Source organism: Rana temporaria, chromosome 7, assembly GCF_905171775.1.
Source record: "Rana temporaria chromosome 7, aRanTem1.1, whole genome shotgun sequence".
Classification (NCBI taxonomy): Eukaryota; Metazoa; Chordata; class Amphibia; order Anura; family Ranidae; genus Rana; species Rana temporaria.
In genome coordinates, this window is record NC_053495.1 from 169869875 (window position 1) to 169888422 (window position 18548).

Consider the following 18548-nt stretch of genomic DNA (forward strand, 5'->3'; position numbering starts at 1 on the left):
AAGACATGCTGGTAGGTTAAGTGGCGCCTGTCTAAATTGTCCCTAGTATGTGTATAAATGCGAGTTAGGGACCTTGGCTTTTCAGCTCCTTGATGGCAGGGACTGATTTAAATGTACAATATATATGTGTAAATAGTCAGCACTATATAAGTATCTGTGATAAACAGAATGTACAGTATCTCACAAAAATGAGTACACCCCTCACATTTTTGAAAATATTTTATTATATCTTTTCATGTGACAACACTGAAGAAATTACACTTTGTGTCGATGTAAAGTAGTGTGTGCACAGGCACAGCTTGTATAACAGAGTGAATTTGCTGTCACCTCAAAATAACTCAACCATTAATGTCTAAACCGCTGGCAACAAAAGTGAGTAGGTACACCCCTAAGTGAAAATGTCCAAATTGGGCCCAAAGTGTCAATACTTTGTGTGCCCACCACTATTTTCCAGCACTGCCTTAACCCTCTTGGGCAGGGCCGCTAATCAGGGGGGTACCCCCTGTTTTTCGTTTGATCCCCCCCACCTTTTTGTCTGACATTAGCAACTCGTGGCAGGAGAGAGAAGACTTGACGTGACTTTGTTTTGTTCGTCAGCAACAACACCCCCCCGCCCCACTTATCTTGCGGCAGGAGAGAGAAGAGATGACACTTTTGTTACCACAACCCCCCCCCTCCTTTATCTCATGGCTGGAGAGAGAGGAGCCCCCCCCAGTTCTCTGCTCCAGGGGGCCCTGCCAAAAGCTGTGTAAGGGGCCCCAAAATTTGTGATGTCTGCCCTTCTCTTGGGCATGGAGTTTACCAGAGCTTCACAGGTTGCCACTGAATTTCTCTTCCACTCCTCCATGATGACATTACAAAGCTGGTGGATGTTAGAGAACTTGCCCTTCTCCACCTTCCGTTTATGCTCAATAGTGTTTAGGTCTGGAGGCATGATTGGCCAGTCCATCACCTTTACCCTCAGCTTCTTTAGCAAGACAGTGGTTGTCTTGGAGGTGTGTTTGGGGTCATTATGTTGGAATACTGCCCTGCAGGCCCAGTCTCCAAAGTGAGGGGGATCATGCTCTGCTTCAGTATGTCACAGTACATGTTGGCATTCATGATTCCCTCAATGAACTGTAGCTCCCCAGTCCTGGCAGCACTCATGCAGCCCCAGACCATGACACTCCCACCATCATGCTTGACTGTAGGCAAGACGCACTTGTCTTTGTCCTCCTCACCTGGTTGCCGCCACACACGCTTGACACCATCTGAACCAAATAAGTTTATCTTGGTCTCATCAGACCACATGACATGGTTCCAGTAATCCATGTCCTTAGTCTGCTTGTCTTCAGCATCATCTTTAGAAGAGGCTTCCTTCTGGGATGACAGCCATGAAGACCAATTCGATGCAGTGTGCAGCATATGGGCTGACCTCCCTCACCTTCAACTCTGCAGCAATGCTGGCAGCACTCATACCTCTATTTCCCAAAGACAACCTCTGGATATGATGCTGAGCATGTGCACTCAACTTCTTTGGTTGACCATGGCGAGGCCTATTCTGAGTGGAACCTGTCCTGTTAAACTGCTGTATGGTCTTGGCCACCGTGCTGTAGCTCAGTTTCAGGCCATCTTTATGTAGAGTAACAAATCTTTTTTTTCAGGTCCTCAGAGAGTTCTTTGTCTTGAGGTGCCATGTTGAACTTCCAGTGACCAGTATGAGAAGAGTGAGAGCGATAACACCAAGTTTAACACACCTGCTCCCCATCCACACCTGAGACCTTGTAACACTAACGAGTCACATGACACTGGGGAGGGAAATGGCTTATTGGGCCCAATTTGGACATTTTCACTTAGGGGTGTACTCACTTTTGTTGCCAGCGGTTTAGACATTAGTGGCTGTGTGTTGAGTTATTTTGAGGGGACAGCAAGTTTACACTGTTATACAAGCTGTACACTCACTACTTTACATTGTAGAAAATTGTTCTTTCTTCAGTGTTGTCTCATGAAAAGATATAATAAAATATTTACAAAAGTGTGAGGGGTGTACTCTCTTTTTCAACAGCTGCTGATACAACAGAATATTAGAAATCTGTTCATTCCAAACTGCATACAGCCATTTCACTCTTGCTGGCCACCCTCCGTGCAGTACATTGAAACAGTGTCCACGGGAAAGGGTTTGAGGCCCAACAAAGATGTATAACCAAACTGATTAAGTTATACTTTCTCTCATCCCATGCTGCAGCCCACAGGCCAGATGCGGTACTTTGCTTTAACTGGACCTGGGGGCATTATTCATCCTACTTACACCAAAATGGGGCACTACTGCTTCTACTGATATAAACAATAAGGCACTATTCCACCCACTGACACTCAAAAAACACCCAACAATGGGGCATTATTCCTCTCATCAACATCAAATCTGACGCACTCTTCCTCCCACAGACACCAATGATGAGGCACTATTCTTTCGACTGATACCCAAGGATGGGCACTATTCCTTCCACAGTCATTAATAATGGGACACCATTCTTCCCCACTATTCCAATCAAGCACAGGCACTATACCATTTTTTACTCCCATTACTCATCAAATCTTGGGCATTTTCTTCACCCACTGACCACAGAGCCTACGCCAATTTCTACTCAGCCTGGCCACCCTATGGTCAGTGATCATCGGTTAATTTGTTTAGAAAGTTTGAGGAGCCCTGCCCTACTCTATAGAATCTGGTGTTTCCATACACTGCACTTATGATAGCAACAAGTCTGAAACAGTGGTATGCAGTTTGAAAAAAATAAAATCTGTACCAGCAGTTATGGAGTAGTTTGCCAAGGGACATAAGGGAATTATGACCATGGCTCTGCCCACCATCTTAATGACCATGGCTCTGTCCACTATCTTAAAATGAGGAAAACCTCCCTTATTTTGTGGATTTATGATGAAATGGGACATGTGGATTTTTTGTTCTAAGAAGGCTCTACTGTGCACTGTATTGGTTCATTGAAGGGCCTTTATTGCATTAAGGTAAAAGATGTTTAGGCATTAGCATCCTCTCCCCCCCCCTTTACTTACTGAGCCCTCATTCCCTCCCGCGCTGTGCACTTTGGTGGCTTCCCATGGGGACAGTGGGAGGAGACTCTGTCCCATGGAGGCAGTGGACAGAGAGGAGAAGACAGCAGCGACGGAGGGGAACCCAAAAATGAGGTTTGTATAGATATGTATGTTTGTTTTTTAAAGGGGTTGTAAAGGCAGAAAGATTTTTTATCTTAATGCATTCTATGCATTAAGATAAAAAGCATTCTGTGTGCAGCAGCCCCCCTAATACTTACCCGAGGTCCCTCTCTGTCCACGAGTGTTTCAGCTGTCAGAGATTCTCCTTCCTGCTTGGCTGAGGGGGCAGGGCCGGGTCTCCATGTCTGAATGGACACAGGGAGCCGTGACTCTCCTCGGGTGCCCCCATAGCAAGCTGCTTGCTGTGGGGGCACTTAACAGGAGAGAGGGGCCAGGAGCACCAACAAGGGACCTGAGAACAGGAGGATCTGGGCTGCTCTGTGCAAATCCAACTGCACAGAGGAGGTAAGTATAACATGTTTGTTATTTTATTTTTATAAACAAGACTTTACAAATCACTTTAAATTTACCTTTACAACCACTTTAACCGCTCCCCAACCGCCGCATGCCAATGTACATCGGCAGAATGGCATGGGTGCGCAAAAGGGTGTACCCGTACCTCCCTTCGTAATCCCACGATCGTGACAAAGCATTTCCCTGTTCTGCCTAGTGACAGGACAGGGATGTACTGCTTCCCTCTCATTGGGAACAGTGATCTTTGTCATGTCCTAGGTAGCCCATTCCCCCTACAGTTAGAACACGCTGAGGGAACACAGTTAACCTCTTGATCGCCCCCTAGTGTTTACCCCTTCTCTGCCAGTGACATTTACACAGTAAATTTTTAGCTCTTGCTCCCAAAATAGTGTCAAAAGTGTCCGATCTGTCCGCAGTTCTTGTAAAAATTGCACATCACCGCCAATACTAATAAAAAAAAAAAATGAATAATAAAAATGCCATAAATTTTGTAGACGCTATAACTTTTGCACAAACCAATCAATCAATATACATATATATTGCAATTTTTATTTTTACCAAAAATATGTAGTAGAATACATATCGGCATAAACTGAGAAAGAAATAATTTTTTTTATATGTTTTGGGGGTATTATAGCAAAATGTAAAAAATATTGCATTTTTGTTTTCGAAATTGCCGCCATTTCTTTGCTTAGCGTAAAAAATAAAAACCGCAGAGGTGATCAAATACCACCAAAAGAAAGCTCAAATTTTTTTGGAAAAAAATACATGTAAATTTTGTTTGGGTACAACGTCGAAAGACCGCGCAATTGTCAGTTAAAACGAGGCAGTGCTGAATCGCAATAAATGCTCCGGCCATTAAGGGGGTAAAATCTTCCGGGGCTGAAGTGGTTAAACTTATCTCTTATAACAGATCCCAATTAGATGTTGGCAAATGAAGAATGACACACTGCTACATAAATATCAAACGTTTATTCCATAAGCTGTATGTACAGGTAGGTATCTCCTTGCTCATCTAGACTGCCCCATGCAAGTACATTGCCCAAAACTTCTGAAATATTTCTGGTTTGAGTCCAGAGACTCCAGCAGGTACCTGAAAGAAGAAGAGGAAACATTAAGTCGCTACATCTAATATATGTTTCTAGTTGTCTGCACAGATCGGCTTATTGTTATATTAACAGTCCAGCTTCTGACAAATGTGGGGGGGGGGTTGTTAACAGGCAACACCCCTATAAAACACAGGGACTCCATACAAACTCTGCATTTCCAAAGCTCAATTATCAATTCATTATTGACAAAATGTGTTTGCCCATAGCAACATGTTTCTCCCCGAGGCTCTGTTCACACCTAGGCGTTTTTGGGCATTTTTCTGCTATAAGGCCTCGTACACACGACAGAATCCATCAAGAAACTTGGTGGCAGAGCTTTTTTGCCGAGAAAACGGTCGTGTGTATGTTTTTCGTCGAGAAAACTGTCGTGGAACTTGATGAGAAAAAAAGAGAACAAGTTCTCTTTTTCCTCGTCGAGTCTCAATTTCCTCGTCGTGTTTCTCGTCGGGCTGGTTTACGACGAGAAACACGATCGTGTGTATGCTTAGAAACCCGCGCATGCTCAGAATAAACTATGAGACGGGAGCGCACCTTCGGTTAAAGTAGCGTTTGTAATGGAGATAGCACATTCGTCACGCTGTAACAGACTAAAAAGCGCGAAACGTCTCTTACTAAACTTTTACTAACACGCAGTAACATGAGATTAGCAAAAGCAGCCCCAAGGGTTGTGCCAGTGGAATCAAACTTCCCCTTTATAGTGCCGTTGTACGTGTTGTACGTCACCGCGTTTGAGAACGACAAGATTTTGTCTTGACAGTGTGTATGCAAGGAAAAATGAGAAGATACAGGTCTAATTTAATGTACATCAATCGTAGGGTGATACTACGGATGCACCAGTGGTAAGTGTGCCAACGCCCCGATAATGTGGAATTGGACTAAGAACTAGTAGGTTGGGCTTTAAAGGCACACAATACAAGTGGTATGGAAAACTAGAAATGGTTTTTATTATTGATATAGAAATATCATAAAAACAGTTATAGATATAAAATCAACAAATGAAATTAAATGAATAACTGGTTCCACTGGTGTATGCAAGGAAAGCTTGACAAAATTCGACAAGCCTAACAAGCAACTCGTCGAGGAAAACGATGTTTCATTTACGGCGAGTTCCTCAGTCGTGTGTACGAGGCCTTAGCCTCAGCTCTAAAAAACACCTAACAAGACAAATCCCATTCGTTTCAATGGCCCCTGTTAATATCTGAGCGCTTTGTCATCTGAAGCACAACGCTTGAAGCTCAAAAAAGTACAGGAGCTTATTTTAAGTGTCAAGCGTGTAATAAATTATAGACAATTCTGCTCTCAATGCGATTACCAGTGCTCATAATCAATGCAGGGCACTGGAAATGCCCCCTGTCGAATAATGCCAGCCTGGTACTGCGCATGCGCAGCACAGAGCCACCAAACATCGCAACTGACGACCAGCCATAGACGGCACCTGCACACAATAGCCTACATTGTGCCACACGCTCCCGATGCTCGTGCAAGGGGTGGATTTCTTCATGATGGGCGCGTGTGAGGGGCGGATGCCTACAGAAGGGGGCGTATTTTGTAATGATGGGCAGTGCTATTGCTTGTGTTAGCTAATATTTGTTTAGGAGATGTGTTTGAGTTTCGTCAAAAATTCCGCACTCATCTTAACAGCACGGCCCATCATTACAAAATACGCCCACTTCTGTAGGCATCCGCCCTTCACACACGCCCATCATGAAGAAATCCGCCCCTTGCAGACTTGCACAAGCGTGTGCCACAATGTTGGCTATTGTGCGCAGGCGCCGCCTACAGCTGATCGTAAATTCCAAGGTTCGGCGGCTTTCAGCGGCTCCGTACATCGCAAGCGCTGTACCAGGCGGGCATTATTCGACAGGGGGCATTTTTTGTCAGAACACCGGCACTACAGTACAAGATAACAGGGGGGTTGAGTGAAAATCTGGTGCAGCTCTGCCCGGTAGCCAATCAGCTTCTAGCGTCACCTTGTTCAATTAAGCTTTGATAAAAAACAAACCTGGAAGCCAATTGGTTTCTATGCAGAGCTGCACTAGATTTTGCACTCTCCAGTTTTAGTAAATCAACCCCAGTGTTAGTCTGTGATTGGAGCGAATGACGGGAAGTGTTGCTGGTGGGCACTGATAGATGGGAATAATCCAATAGCTTTGGCAGCAAATTGCTGCTGAATAAGTTAGTGTTATAAAATGCACCAATCAATGAAATAGGAGCACGTCTGCAGCATTGTTTCTCGGTGGTTAGCATGGATACCTCGGATCAATCCTCACAAGGCCAATAATAAAGGAGATTGTATGTGAGAATTTCCTCCCACACCATAATAGAAGCGGCTTCTGGCCCTAATGTGTTGTTTGTGTACAGAGACAACAGGCTGAACGCTCTTTCAGGGACTGAGACCAATGAGAATGATTTCATGTACTCTGTAAAGAGGAGCTATAGACACAAAATTCGATCCGTGACCCTCAAAGCTCTTTTTTTTTTTCACACTTCATACATATATGTCCGCTTTGTCTGTCTGCTCATATAATGCGAAATGTGAGAGAGAAACCAGTAAAAAGAGAGAGCGGATTCTATTCCCCAAAAAATGCTATTTATACTCAGCTAACCAAGTACAGGGTACTCATTATAATGCCATATAAAGCTGTCCATGGAGATTATCCACTCTGTTATAATGTGACAATGACAGTGCATTCTATTAACAGTTTATCATGTATTTTTTTTTTTTTAACTGCTTGCCGACCAGCCGCCGTCATTTTACAGCGGCAGGTCGGCTCCCCTGCGTGAGAGCCCCAAGCTATACGTCAGCTCTCGCGCAGGCCACTAGGGGCACGTGCGCGCCCCCGACTCCCATGCGCGTGCCCGGCGGGCACGATCGCCGCCGTGCACACGCGATCGCTCATTACAGAGCGGGGACCGGGAGCTGTGTGTGTAAACCAGTGTTTCTCAATTACAGTCCTCAGGCCCCCCCAACAGGTCAGGTTTTCAGGATTTCCCTCAGATGAAAAGGCTGTGGTGATTACTAAGGCAGTGAAACTGATCAAATCACCTGTGCAAAATAATGGAAATCCTGAAAACCTGACCTGTTGGCGGGGCCTGAGGACTATAATTGAGAAACACTGGTGTAAACACTAGAGGTAGACCGATATGGGTTTTTCTCTGGCCGATACCGATATTTAGAAATCACGGCGGCCGATAGCCGATTTATGATGCCGATTTTTTTGGGCCGATATGTTAAGCCGATTTTTCAGGCGCTTTTGGGCTAAACAGTAAAGTTAGCCCATATTTATTTTTTTTCAACCAAAAGTTTTCATTACCTGTTTTTGTGTAAGGCCCCTTTCACATTGGGACGTTTTTCATGCGGTACAGCGCTAAAAATAGCGATGCTATACCGCATGAAAAATCATGCCCTGTACTCTTCAATGTGAAAGCCCGAAGGCTTTCACACTGAAGCGGCGCGCTTGAAAAGTCCTGCTAGCCGCTTCTTTACCGCGGTATAGGAGCGGTGTGTTCACCACTCCTATACCGCGCCTTCCCATTGAAATCAATAGGAAAGCGCGGTAATACCGCCGCAACGCGGGCGGTATTAACCCTTTTTCGGCCGCTAGCGGGGGTTAAAACCTCACCGCTAGCGCCCGAATATCGCGGTAAAAACGATGGTATAGCCGTGCTACAAATAGCGCGGCTAGACCGTCACAGCGGCTGACGCTTCAGTGTGAAGCCAGCCTAATATATATATATAAAATGTAATACACAAAAACAGGTAATGAAAACTTTTGGTCGAAAAAAAAAAAAAATATGGGCTAACTTTACTGTTTATTTTTTTATTTTTTATTTGTTATTGTATATTTTTTCCCCAAAAAATGTGTTTGAAAGAGCGCTGCGCAAATACCGTGTAACATTAAATATTGCAGCAATCGCCATTTTATTTCCTAGGGTCTCTGCTAAAAAAAAATATATAATGTTTGGGGGTTCCAAGTAATTTTCTAGCAGAAAATACAGGATTTTTACTTGTAAGCAACAAATGTAAAAAAAGATTTAGCCTTTAAATGGTTAGGGTGCATTCACACCACGATTTTGTCATCCGTTTTTTACTCACGATTTTAGCTTTAAAATCGTACAAATCTGTATGGCAAAACGGATCCATTCACTGCCATTCATTAATTTAGGTCCCCAAGTGCATCCGATTTGATCCGCATACGATTTAATACGATTTAAAATCGTATCAAAAAACGTGTCTGCCCACGATTTTTGGTCCTGATTTGAAATCGTATTACAATCGTGTCCGTTTTTTTTTTATATTGTGGTCAATGTAAATCTTACTGAATCGGATGACTGTGCGATAAATGTACCCGATTTTTTATTACTAGGGTTGAGGGAACCCGAACGGATGTCCCCGCAAATTCAATAACCAGACCCTTTAGGTCTGGTATGGATATTCAGGGGAACCCCGCCGTCAATTTAAAACAAAAATGACGTGCGGTTCCCGGTAAATATCCATAACCAGACCCATTATCCGAGCACGTTGACCTGGCCGGCCGCAGAAAAGAGGGGGGGACAGAGTGCGGCCCCCCCTCTCTCCTGAACCGCACCAGGCCACATGCCCTCAACATGGGGAGGATGTCCCCATGTTGATGGGGACAAGGGTCTCATCCCCACAACCCTTGCCCGGTGGTTGTGGAGGTATGCGGGCGGAAGGTTTATCAGAATCTGGAAGACCCCTTTAACAAAGGGGACCCCCAGATCCTGACCCCCCCCCTGTGTGAAATGGTAATGGGGTACACTGTACCTCTACCATTTCACGAAGGAAGTAAAAAGTATTGTAAAAAAACACACTGACACAAAAGAATAAAGTCCTTTATTAAAAAAAAATAAAAAAAAAATCCAGCGCTGAAAAATCCACTCGTTCCCGGCTTCCAGCGTTGTCCTGATCCTGCGACGGGTGCGGGTGATCTCCCGCGATGAGAAGATCCAGCGTCGGGTGATCTCCGCTCCGGCGATGTGAAGATCTATTCATCCGGCGCAGCAGCATCCCGGACCTCCTCTCACCGCTGGGCACAGCCCAGCGAATGAGCGGCTGAAGCGGTGACATTTCTTATATAGAGGAGGCAGAGCCACCCGTCACGTGACCCTGCCCCCTCTGACGTACCTCTGCTACGTCACTGGGGAAGACCATGAAGAGGAAAGGTCTTTCCTCTTCTTGGTCTTTCCTCTTCTTGGTCTTCCCCAGTGACGTAGCAGAGGTACGTCAGAGGGGGCAGGGTCACGTGACGGGTGGCTCTGCCTCCTCTATATAAGAAATGTCACCGCTTCAGCCGCTCATTCGCTGGGCTGTGCCCAGCGGTGAGAGGAGGTCCGGGATGCTGCTGCGCCGGATGAATAGATCTTCACATCGCCGGAGCGGAGATCACCCGACGCTGGATCTTCTCATCGCGGGAGATCACCCGCACCCGTCGCAGGATCAGGACAACGCTGGAAGCCGGGAACGAGTGGATTTTTCAGCGCTGGAGTTTTTTTTTTATTTTTTTAATAAAGGACTTTATTCTTTTGTGTCAGTGTGTTTTTTTACAATACTTTTTACTTCCTTCGTGAAATGGTAGAGGTACAGTGTACCCCATTACCATTTCACACAGGGGGGGGGTCAGGATCTGGGGGTCCCCTTTGTTAAAGGGGTCTTCCAGATTCTGATAAACCTCCCGCCCGCATACCTCCACAACCACCGGGCAAGGGTTGTGGGGATGAGACCCTTGTCCCCATCAACATGGGGACATCCTCCCCATGTTGAGGGCATGTGGCCTGGTGCGGTTCAGGAGAGAGGGGGGGCCGCACTCTGTCCCCCCCTCTTTTCTGCGGCCGGCCAGGTCAACGTGCTCGGATAATGGGTCTGGTTATGGATATTTACCGGGAACCGCACGTCATTTTTGTTTTAAATTGCCGGCGGGGTTCCCCTGAATATCCATAACTTCAAAAATCTTCTTTTTCCCAGACATTATTTAAAATCAGGATCCGATTTTTTAGTGACAATTTTGACATACGATTACATACGATTTTGTCACATACGATTCCATCCGATTTAACGGTCCGTTTATCGGATGGTAAAATCGTGGTGTGAACCTAGCCTTAAACTGAGAATTCTCCTACACGGAGTTCAGTTAATTGATAAGTAGCAACATTGTATATCTTTTCTAAAACTTGGCAGGCTGCCCAGGAGAGAGAGAAGTCTTCTACGGGAAGCACTTGCATTGACTTGTATTGCAGAAGCTTTTTGCAAGTCGCGGTGCTGAACTTATCAATCGGCTTTTTTAAAGCACAAATCGGCCGATGCCGATTAATTTAAAAACGCCAAATATCGGCCGATATATCGGCCAACCGATATATCGGTCGACCTCTAGTAAACACACAGCATTTTTATAGTAATCCAATGCATTTTTATAGCACTGATCGCTATAAAAATGCCAATGGTCCCAAAAATGTGTCAAAAGTGTCCGCCATAATGTCGCAGTACCGAAAAAAAAAAACGCTGATCGCCGCCATTACTAGTAAAAAAAAAATATTAATAAAAATGCCATAAAAATACCCCCTATTTTGTAAACACTATAACTTTTGCGCAAACCAATCAACAAACGCTTATTGCGATTTTTTTTTACGAAAAATATGTAGAAGAATACGTATCGGCCTAAACTGAGGAAAAAAATATTTTTTTTTATATATTTTTGGGGGATATTTATTATAGCAAAAAGTAAAAAATATTCATTTTTTTCAAAATTGTCGCTCTATTTTTGTTTATAGCGCAAAAACTAAAAACCACAGAGGTGATCAAATACCACCAAAAGAAAGCTCTGTTTGTGGGGAAAAAAGCACGCCAATTTTGTTTGGGAGCCACATCGCACGACCGCGCAATTGTCAGTTAAAGCGACGCAGTGCCGAATCGCAAAAAGTGCTCTGGCAATATGGCCCGGGGCTTAAGTGGTTAAAGACCATGGCAAAAAACGAAGCCAACCCAATATACACTATATTACCAAAAGTATTGGTACGCCTGCCTTTACACGCACATGAACTTTAATGACATCCCAGTCTTAAAGCCCGTATACACGGTCACAAAATCTGAAGTAAAATTTTGCCCGATGAACAATCTGCCAATTTTTCGACAATTTAGTAGGCTGCTTTTGACAGCCGATTAAAAATTTTCAGCAGACTAAAACTGGACCACAACATCCGATTTTCTTTTCATTAGTACAGTTTTCTGCCCCAAAAAAAATAATCTGAAGAGCAAGACTAGGCATGCTCAGAAATGAAAGAACATACAAAACAATTCAACACATTACGTCACTTCTGAAAAATTTTCTGAGGGCGAGTAACCTCTTCACTTTCCTATCGAGACTAGCATCCAACAAAAAACTGACGAAAATTCGTCCAATAATCTGATCGCATGTACAAGGCTTTAGTCCATAGGGTTCAATATTGAGTTGGCCCACCCTTTGCAGCTATAACAGCTTCAACACTTCAGGGAAGGCTGTCCACAAGGTTTAGGCAGGGCTGTGGAGTCGAGGGAAATTTTGGGTACCTGGAGTCGGAGTCGGCAAACAATGCACCGACTCCGACTCCTACTAAATTTAGATTGGAATAAAAAAATAAAAAAAAGCAAGTTTAAATGTCCCAATTCACAAAAAGTTATAATTAATGACTTCTCTACTGTAAGAATAAAGACCAATGCATGCAGTGCCTCACGTAACCGCAAAACGAACACGTTAAGTGACCGTGAAGAAGTGCGCTTTTCATGTGCTTCACTATATGGCACGCAACGCACAATTAGGAGCTGCAATACTTATACTTTCCATAGTGTTGTGTTCTGCTTTTACAGGGAACGCAGCATCCATGTGTAACCTAGCCTCTCACTGATAAGGGATTAAATAAATATGTTTTTTGCAGGACTAGAGAGTGAGACACTTGTATAAGTGAAGGGAATGGAGGGCCAATAGTTCAAGACTAAAGCTGTAAACCATTGGAAAAACTGCTGTCATTTAGCTAAGGCTATAAAAACTTGTAAACTCCGATTGTTAGCTTAAACTTTAAACATGACTATGGGATTCTCCTAGGAAAATCATGTTTTAGAATAAAAAACGTTGTTTTCATTGTGTTTGTCTTTTGCTTAAACTGTGCAATACAGTAGACTGTTGGCTTCCCAGCCAGTAGTCCTGTGGTAGGTTGCGTTTCTTTCCCTCAAGGAATGTATAAAATACATTCGCATATTAATACAGAGGAGTCGGAGTCGGAGTCGGAAGTACATAAAACTGAGGAGTCGGAGTCGGCCCATTTATCTACCGACTCCACAGCCCTGGGTTTAGGAGTGTGTTTATGGGGATGTTTGACCATTCTTCCAGAAGCGCATTTGTGAGGTCAGGCACTGATGTTGGACAAGAAGGCCTGGCTCGCAGTCACCACTCTAATTCATCGCAAGGGTATTCTATTGGGTTGAGATCGGGACTCTGTGCAGGCCAGTCAAGTTCCTCCACCCCAAACTCACTCATCCATGTCTTTATGGACCTTGTTTTGTGCACTGGTCCAAATCATTTGGTGGAGGAGGATTATGGTGTGGGATGGTTTTCCAGGGGTTGGTCTTGGCCCCTTAATTCCAGTGAAGGGAACTCTTAAAGTGGTTGTACACCCTGTTCAACCACTTTTACCTACAGGTAAGCTTAGATTAAGGCTTACCTGTAGGTGCTGGAAATATCTCCTAAACCCATTTACAATTGAGACGAGCACCTTAGTAACGGTGGTGAGTTCTTGTCACTTCCACTTGAAACTCCTGAGGTCGACTTTTCGCTTCATTGAAGAATCGCATAAGATCTCCATGGTCAATGCCATTATTGGAAGTCGATTAGATTATTGTAATGCTTTGTACCTGGGTTTACCTAATAACATCATGCACAAATTACAGCTTATTCAGAATGCCGCTGCGAGGCTACTCACGGGTGTTGGTCGTCGTGACCACATCACGCCATCGCTGAGAGCCCTGCATTGGCTACCCGTGAAGGAACGGGTTCTGTTTAAGACTGGATGCATGGTGCACAGGGCTACCCATGGCAAGGGGCCAGTGTACCTGCAGCAAAAATTCACCAAGTATGTGCCCAACCGTACCTTAAGGTCGGCTAATTTGGAAACTTTGGTGATTCCTAAATTTCGTAAGAAAAAATGCGGAGGGAGGACGAGTGCGGTCCAGGGAGCACAGTTTTGGAACTCCCTGCCTCTAAAATTAAGGCTTGAGAATGATCTTTTTAAGTTCAGGAAGCTTTTAAAAACTGAGCTTTTCAGTCTAGCCTATGGAATTACATAGGTTTTTATAGTTCTTTGATCTGCTACTATTTTAAATTTGATCTGTTCCGCTGCCTGTGTGTGTTTTTTTGGTTGTTGCTGTATTGTTGTTCTCGGCGCATCGAGGCCTACGGGTAACTGACTGCGTTTTGTACTTTTTTGTACTTTTAAGAATTTTAATAAATAAATAAATAAATAACGGCGATCGTGCCATTTCTAAAGAAAGGTCATGCCGTGACTGGCGGCTCCCGTGCGCAGGAGTGATGTCACGCCACTCCAGCCAGTTACAGAGCCAGAGTTTGCGGCCCTGGAAGGAAGAGGGGTCAAGATGGACGCTTCCTGCAACAGGGGACAGCGGTGACATCGCAGGCTTCGGTTTCAGGTAAGTGACACATAATGGGCTAGTATGCAATGCATACTAGCCCATTATGCTTTACCTTTGCAGGTGATCTGCCAATATGGTTCCTGTAAGGACTGCGCAGGTGCAATCCTTGTCGACGGAAATCTCCGAACCTCAGCCGGCATCCAGGGCGACGTGGAATTTGAGGAAAGTGGCCAGTCGGCCTCACGTCCTCGCTTCGCTCGGACGGCCCGCTCCGCTCGCTCGGCCTCCTGGCTCTTTTTTAAACATCCTCCAATCCACGGGGATGTTAAGGAATGAGCCTGGATGCCGGCCGAGGTTCGGAGATTTACGTCAACAAGGATTGCGCCTGCGCAGTCCTTACAGGGGAACCATACCGACAAGTCACATGGAAATAAAGAGGAAGTAAAACACATCAGGGTTTACTTCCTCTTTAAGGTATCCGCATACTAAGACATTTCGGACAATTTCACGCTCCCAACTTTGTGGGAACAGTTTGGGGACGGCCCCTTCCTGTTCCAACATGACTGCGCACCAGTGCACAAAGCAAGGTCCATTAAGACATGGATGAGCCAGTTTATTTTAGGGTCACCTAAAGTGACCCTAAAATAAATACAAGCACCCGAAACCTGCGGGTTAGCTGCGCTTTAGCAAGAAACACAGCAGGGCACTGTGAATCTGTCCTAAGTGCCCCTCTGCTTCCCTGCCAATTCTGGTTTTGTTCCTGAGCGCTTTAAAACAATGATTTTACTTTTCTTTATAATGCTCCATAATATAAGATCAAGGAGGAGAGTGGTAACCTCTAAGGATGGATGTGGCATGTGTGCACTTTTGGGACCTCAACTCATCACCAATGTTTCTAAAGCCGCGTACACACGACCATTTTTAATGTCCTAGAAAAAACAAAGTTTTTCTTAACGTGATTCCTCTCAAGCCTGCCTTGCCTACACATGATCGTGAAAAAAAAAATGCTCGAGCAAAGCGCGGCGACGTACAACACGTACGACGGCACTACAAAGGGGAAGTTCCATAAGGCCCCGTACACACGCCCGAACATGTCTGCTGAAACTGGTCCGCGGACCAGTTTCAGCAGACATGTTCGGTCGTCTGTACACCTGAGCGGACAGGATTCCAGCGTACATTTGCCCGCCAGGCCTTTTTTCCAGCGGGCAAATATTTCCAAACTTGTTTAGAAACAGCCCGCTGGAATCCTGTCCGTCGGACATGTTCGGTCGGCTGTACAGACCTACCGTACATGTCCGAGCGCCCGCCATCCCTCGCATGCGTCGAATGACTTAGACGCATGCGTGGAAGCATTGACCTTCCTGCGTCGCGCACGTCGCCGCGTCATCGTCGCGGACACGTCACCGCGCTGTCTGTCCGCGCGGATTGTCTCTCATTTCTGTCTGATGGTGTGTACAACCATCAGACAGAAATCTCCGACCGGACATGTCCGCTGAAAACGGTCCGGCGGACCGTTTTCAGCGGACTGTCCGGTCGTGTGTACAAGGCCTTAGGGTGGCGCCACCCTTGGGGCTGCTTTTGCCGATTTCGTGTTAGTAAAAGTTTGGATAATAAAATGTCACCCTCTATTTTGTTAACAGTATGCGCTCCCCACACCACTTACCACGACCACTTTCCTTCTAATTTTTGCTTTGCCTGCCACGGTATCGTACAAGGGCTGGTCTCCATCCATCCAGACAATATTTTTTATGCCATTGCTGGACTCTAAATCCAGAGTGTTCAGTTGCAGAACCATAAAGTGGAAGAGCTGTCCGTCTGTACCCACGCTCTGTACCACAATCGGCTTCTCCAAATCCTTGACATCCTCCTGGAAATATTAGAGAATATTAGAGGAGCCATGTTCATCCAAACCTGTACATCATTCTTATGGTTAAAGTGTATGTAAATCCTATCAATGAACAAAAAATACCTGTTGGTCTTGCCAGCAATCGTATGAGCTGATGACCCCCTGTGCCCTCGCAATCGTATGAGCTGATGACCCCCTGTGCCCTCTCCCTTTGTGTTTGAGTTGATGATTTGTAATCATCTTTTAGATGAGGACTTCTGACTTTACTGATCTATATAAAGAGGTCAGCAATAGTATCCTCTGTATTCTTTCTAGAGAGGTAAAGTATCTAAACCCAAGAACACAAATCTAAAGTGTACATAAAAAATGCTTTTTGCCTTTACGTACACTAAAAAAAGAAAAAAGTTTGGGATTATAAAAAAAATAAACTTGCACACTCGCCTAAGTGGATGCAGCATCGGTCCAATGCTGCACCTGTCCCCCGCCCCCTCTAAGATGGAGAAATGAGTGAAAAACCTGGTCATTTCGAAGTTTGTTGTCAAAATGTCCTATTGTGTGTATGGGCCTTAAGAGGAATGAGTGATCAAAGAATGCTTCGTTCTCGGGTCTGCTCTGAGCACAGACCGGTAACTGTCAGTCATCGGCTCTCTGCTCCTCCAGTGCTCACCGGAGTACCAGACTGGGCAAGAGACAGGAGCAGTTGGCTCAGGCTCTCAGCAGCACACAGAGGCTGAGCCAGCTGCCAGTCAGCCATCTGGGTGGGCCCCAACTTTAAAGTTGGGATCCATCCAAAGCCTTGGATGGCTGGGTAATGTCAGCCGGCTGAATACGGGTCACATGAGTGCAAAACTAAAGCCTGGTACACACTGTTTTTTTTATTTTAGTACAGTGTTTTCAGTTAGTATTTTACCAGCTAAACTTTGTAGACTATAAAACACCTCCCTAAATGTTATCAAGTTGAGTGGGCGATAAAGTCCTGTCCTAATGGGACAATACTGCTCCTCAATGCACATTGCATGACAAGTGAGCATTGTCCCAGGACAAGAAGTGTATTACTGCCAGATTGCCATGTAAAAAAAAAAAAAAAAAGCTAATGCGGCCACCACATCTAAAGACAGGTAAGCTGCAATATGTTAAAGGTGAAGCGAGTCACAGGGGGCAAAGCGGGTCACAGGAGTGCACTTTCGGGCCCGTGTGCACAGCAGCCTATCTGGCTGCTCTCAAACAGGCCTGCTGGAAAAACAGCTGCCGATCAGCGTCCGAATAAAGCTCACAGCCAATGGCTGCGAACACTGATTGGTGTATTCTGAGGGGGGTCAGTCCCTCTGACAGAACACAATACAATCGCATAATTAGTACAGTGAGCTCCTCAGATGTTTTTCGTTCTAAAAAAAAAAAAAAAAAAAAAACTCAGTGTGTGCTTTAGTTTTGCACTCCTGTGACCCTTATTCAGCCTGCTGACATCACCCAGCCGTTCCAGGCTCTAGATGGATCCCAACTTTAATGTTGGGGCCCACGCAGATAGCTGATTGGCAGCTGGCTCAGCCTCTCAGTGTGCTGCCAAGAGCCCAAGCCAACTGCTCCTGCCTCTTCCCCAGCCTGGTACTCCAGTGAGCACTGGAGGGGCAGAGCAGTTTTCGCTCTGTGCTCAGAGCATACCCAAGATTGGAGTGGTCTTTGATCACTCAGTGCTCCATCTTAGAGGGGCTGGGGGACAGATGCAGCATTGGACCGAGGCTGCATCCACCTAGGTGAGTTTGCAAGTTTATTTTTTTTAGAATCCCAAAGTTTCCTTTTTTTTTTTAAGTGTACGTAAAGGAAAAAAAGTCAAGGATTCTTTATGTACACTTAAGATTTGTGTTCTTAGGTTAAAGGGGTTTTAAAGGTAAAACATTTTTTTTCCTAAATAGCTTCCCTTACCTTAGTGCAGTCCTTCACTTACCTCATCATTCCATTTTGCTTTTAAATGTCCTTATTTCTTCTGAGAAATCCTCACTTCCTGTTCTTCTGTCTGTAATTACACACAGTAATGCAAGGCTTTCTCCCTGGTGTAGAGTGTCGTGCTCGACCCACTCACCTGGACTTAACAACCCCTTTAACCACTTAAGGACCGCCTCCTGCACATATACGTCGGCAGAATGGCACGGCTGGGCACAAGCACGTACCTGTACGTCCTCTAAGTGCCCAGCCGTGGGTTGCAGGCGCGCGCCCGCGACCCAGTCCGAAGCTCCGTGACCACGGACCCGATCGGTCCCCAGAGCTGAAGAACGAGGAGAGCTGTGTGTAAACACTATTTCTAGTCGCCATGGCGACCGGGATTTGTCGAGCCCTGCAATAGGATATCCGGGAGGGTGACACCTGACTTCACGTTCACCATCTATGCTCCAGCGAGGAC

The 18548-nt window shown here is 45.2% G+C and overlaps 1 protein-coding gene across 1 annotated transcript in view; it reads right to left on the reverse strand.

Annotated features, from left to right (window-relative positions):
• Positions 1 to 4517: 4517 nt before the first annotated feature.
• MRPL37 (mitochondrial ribosomal protein L37) overlaps positions 4518 to 18548 on the reverse strand; it is a 29719-nt gene continuing 15688 nt past the window's right edge. Inside the window, exons 6-7 of the mRNA XM_040360430.1 lie at positions 15971 to 16174; positions 4518 to 4657 (exon numbers count right to left, since the gene is read on the reverse strand). Of these exons, the coding sequence (XP_040216364.1) occupies positions 4580 to 4657; positions 15971 to 16174 (282 nt within the window). The 3' untranslated portion in view covers positions 4518 to 4579. The remainder of the gene's footprint in view (positions 4658 to 15970; positions 16175 to 18548) is intronic.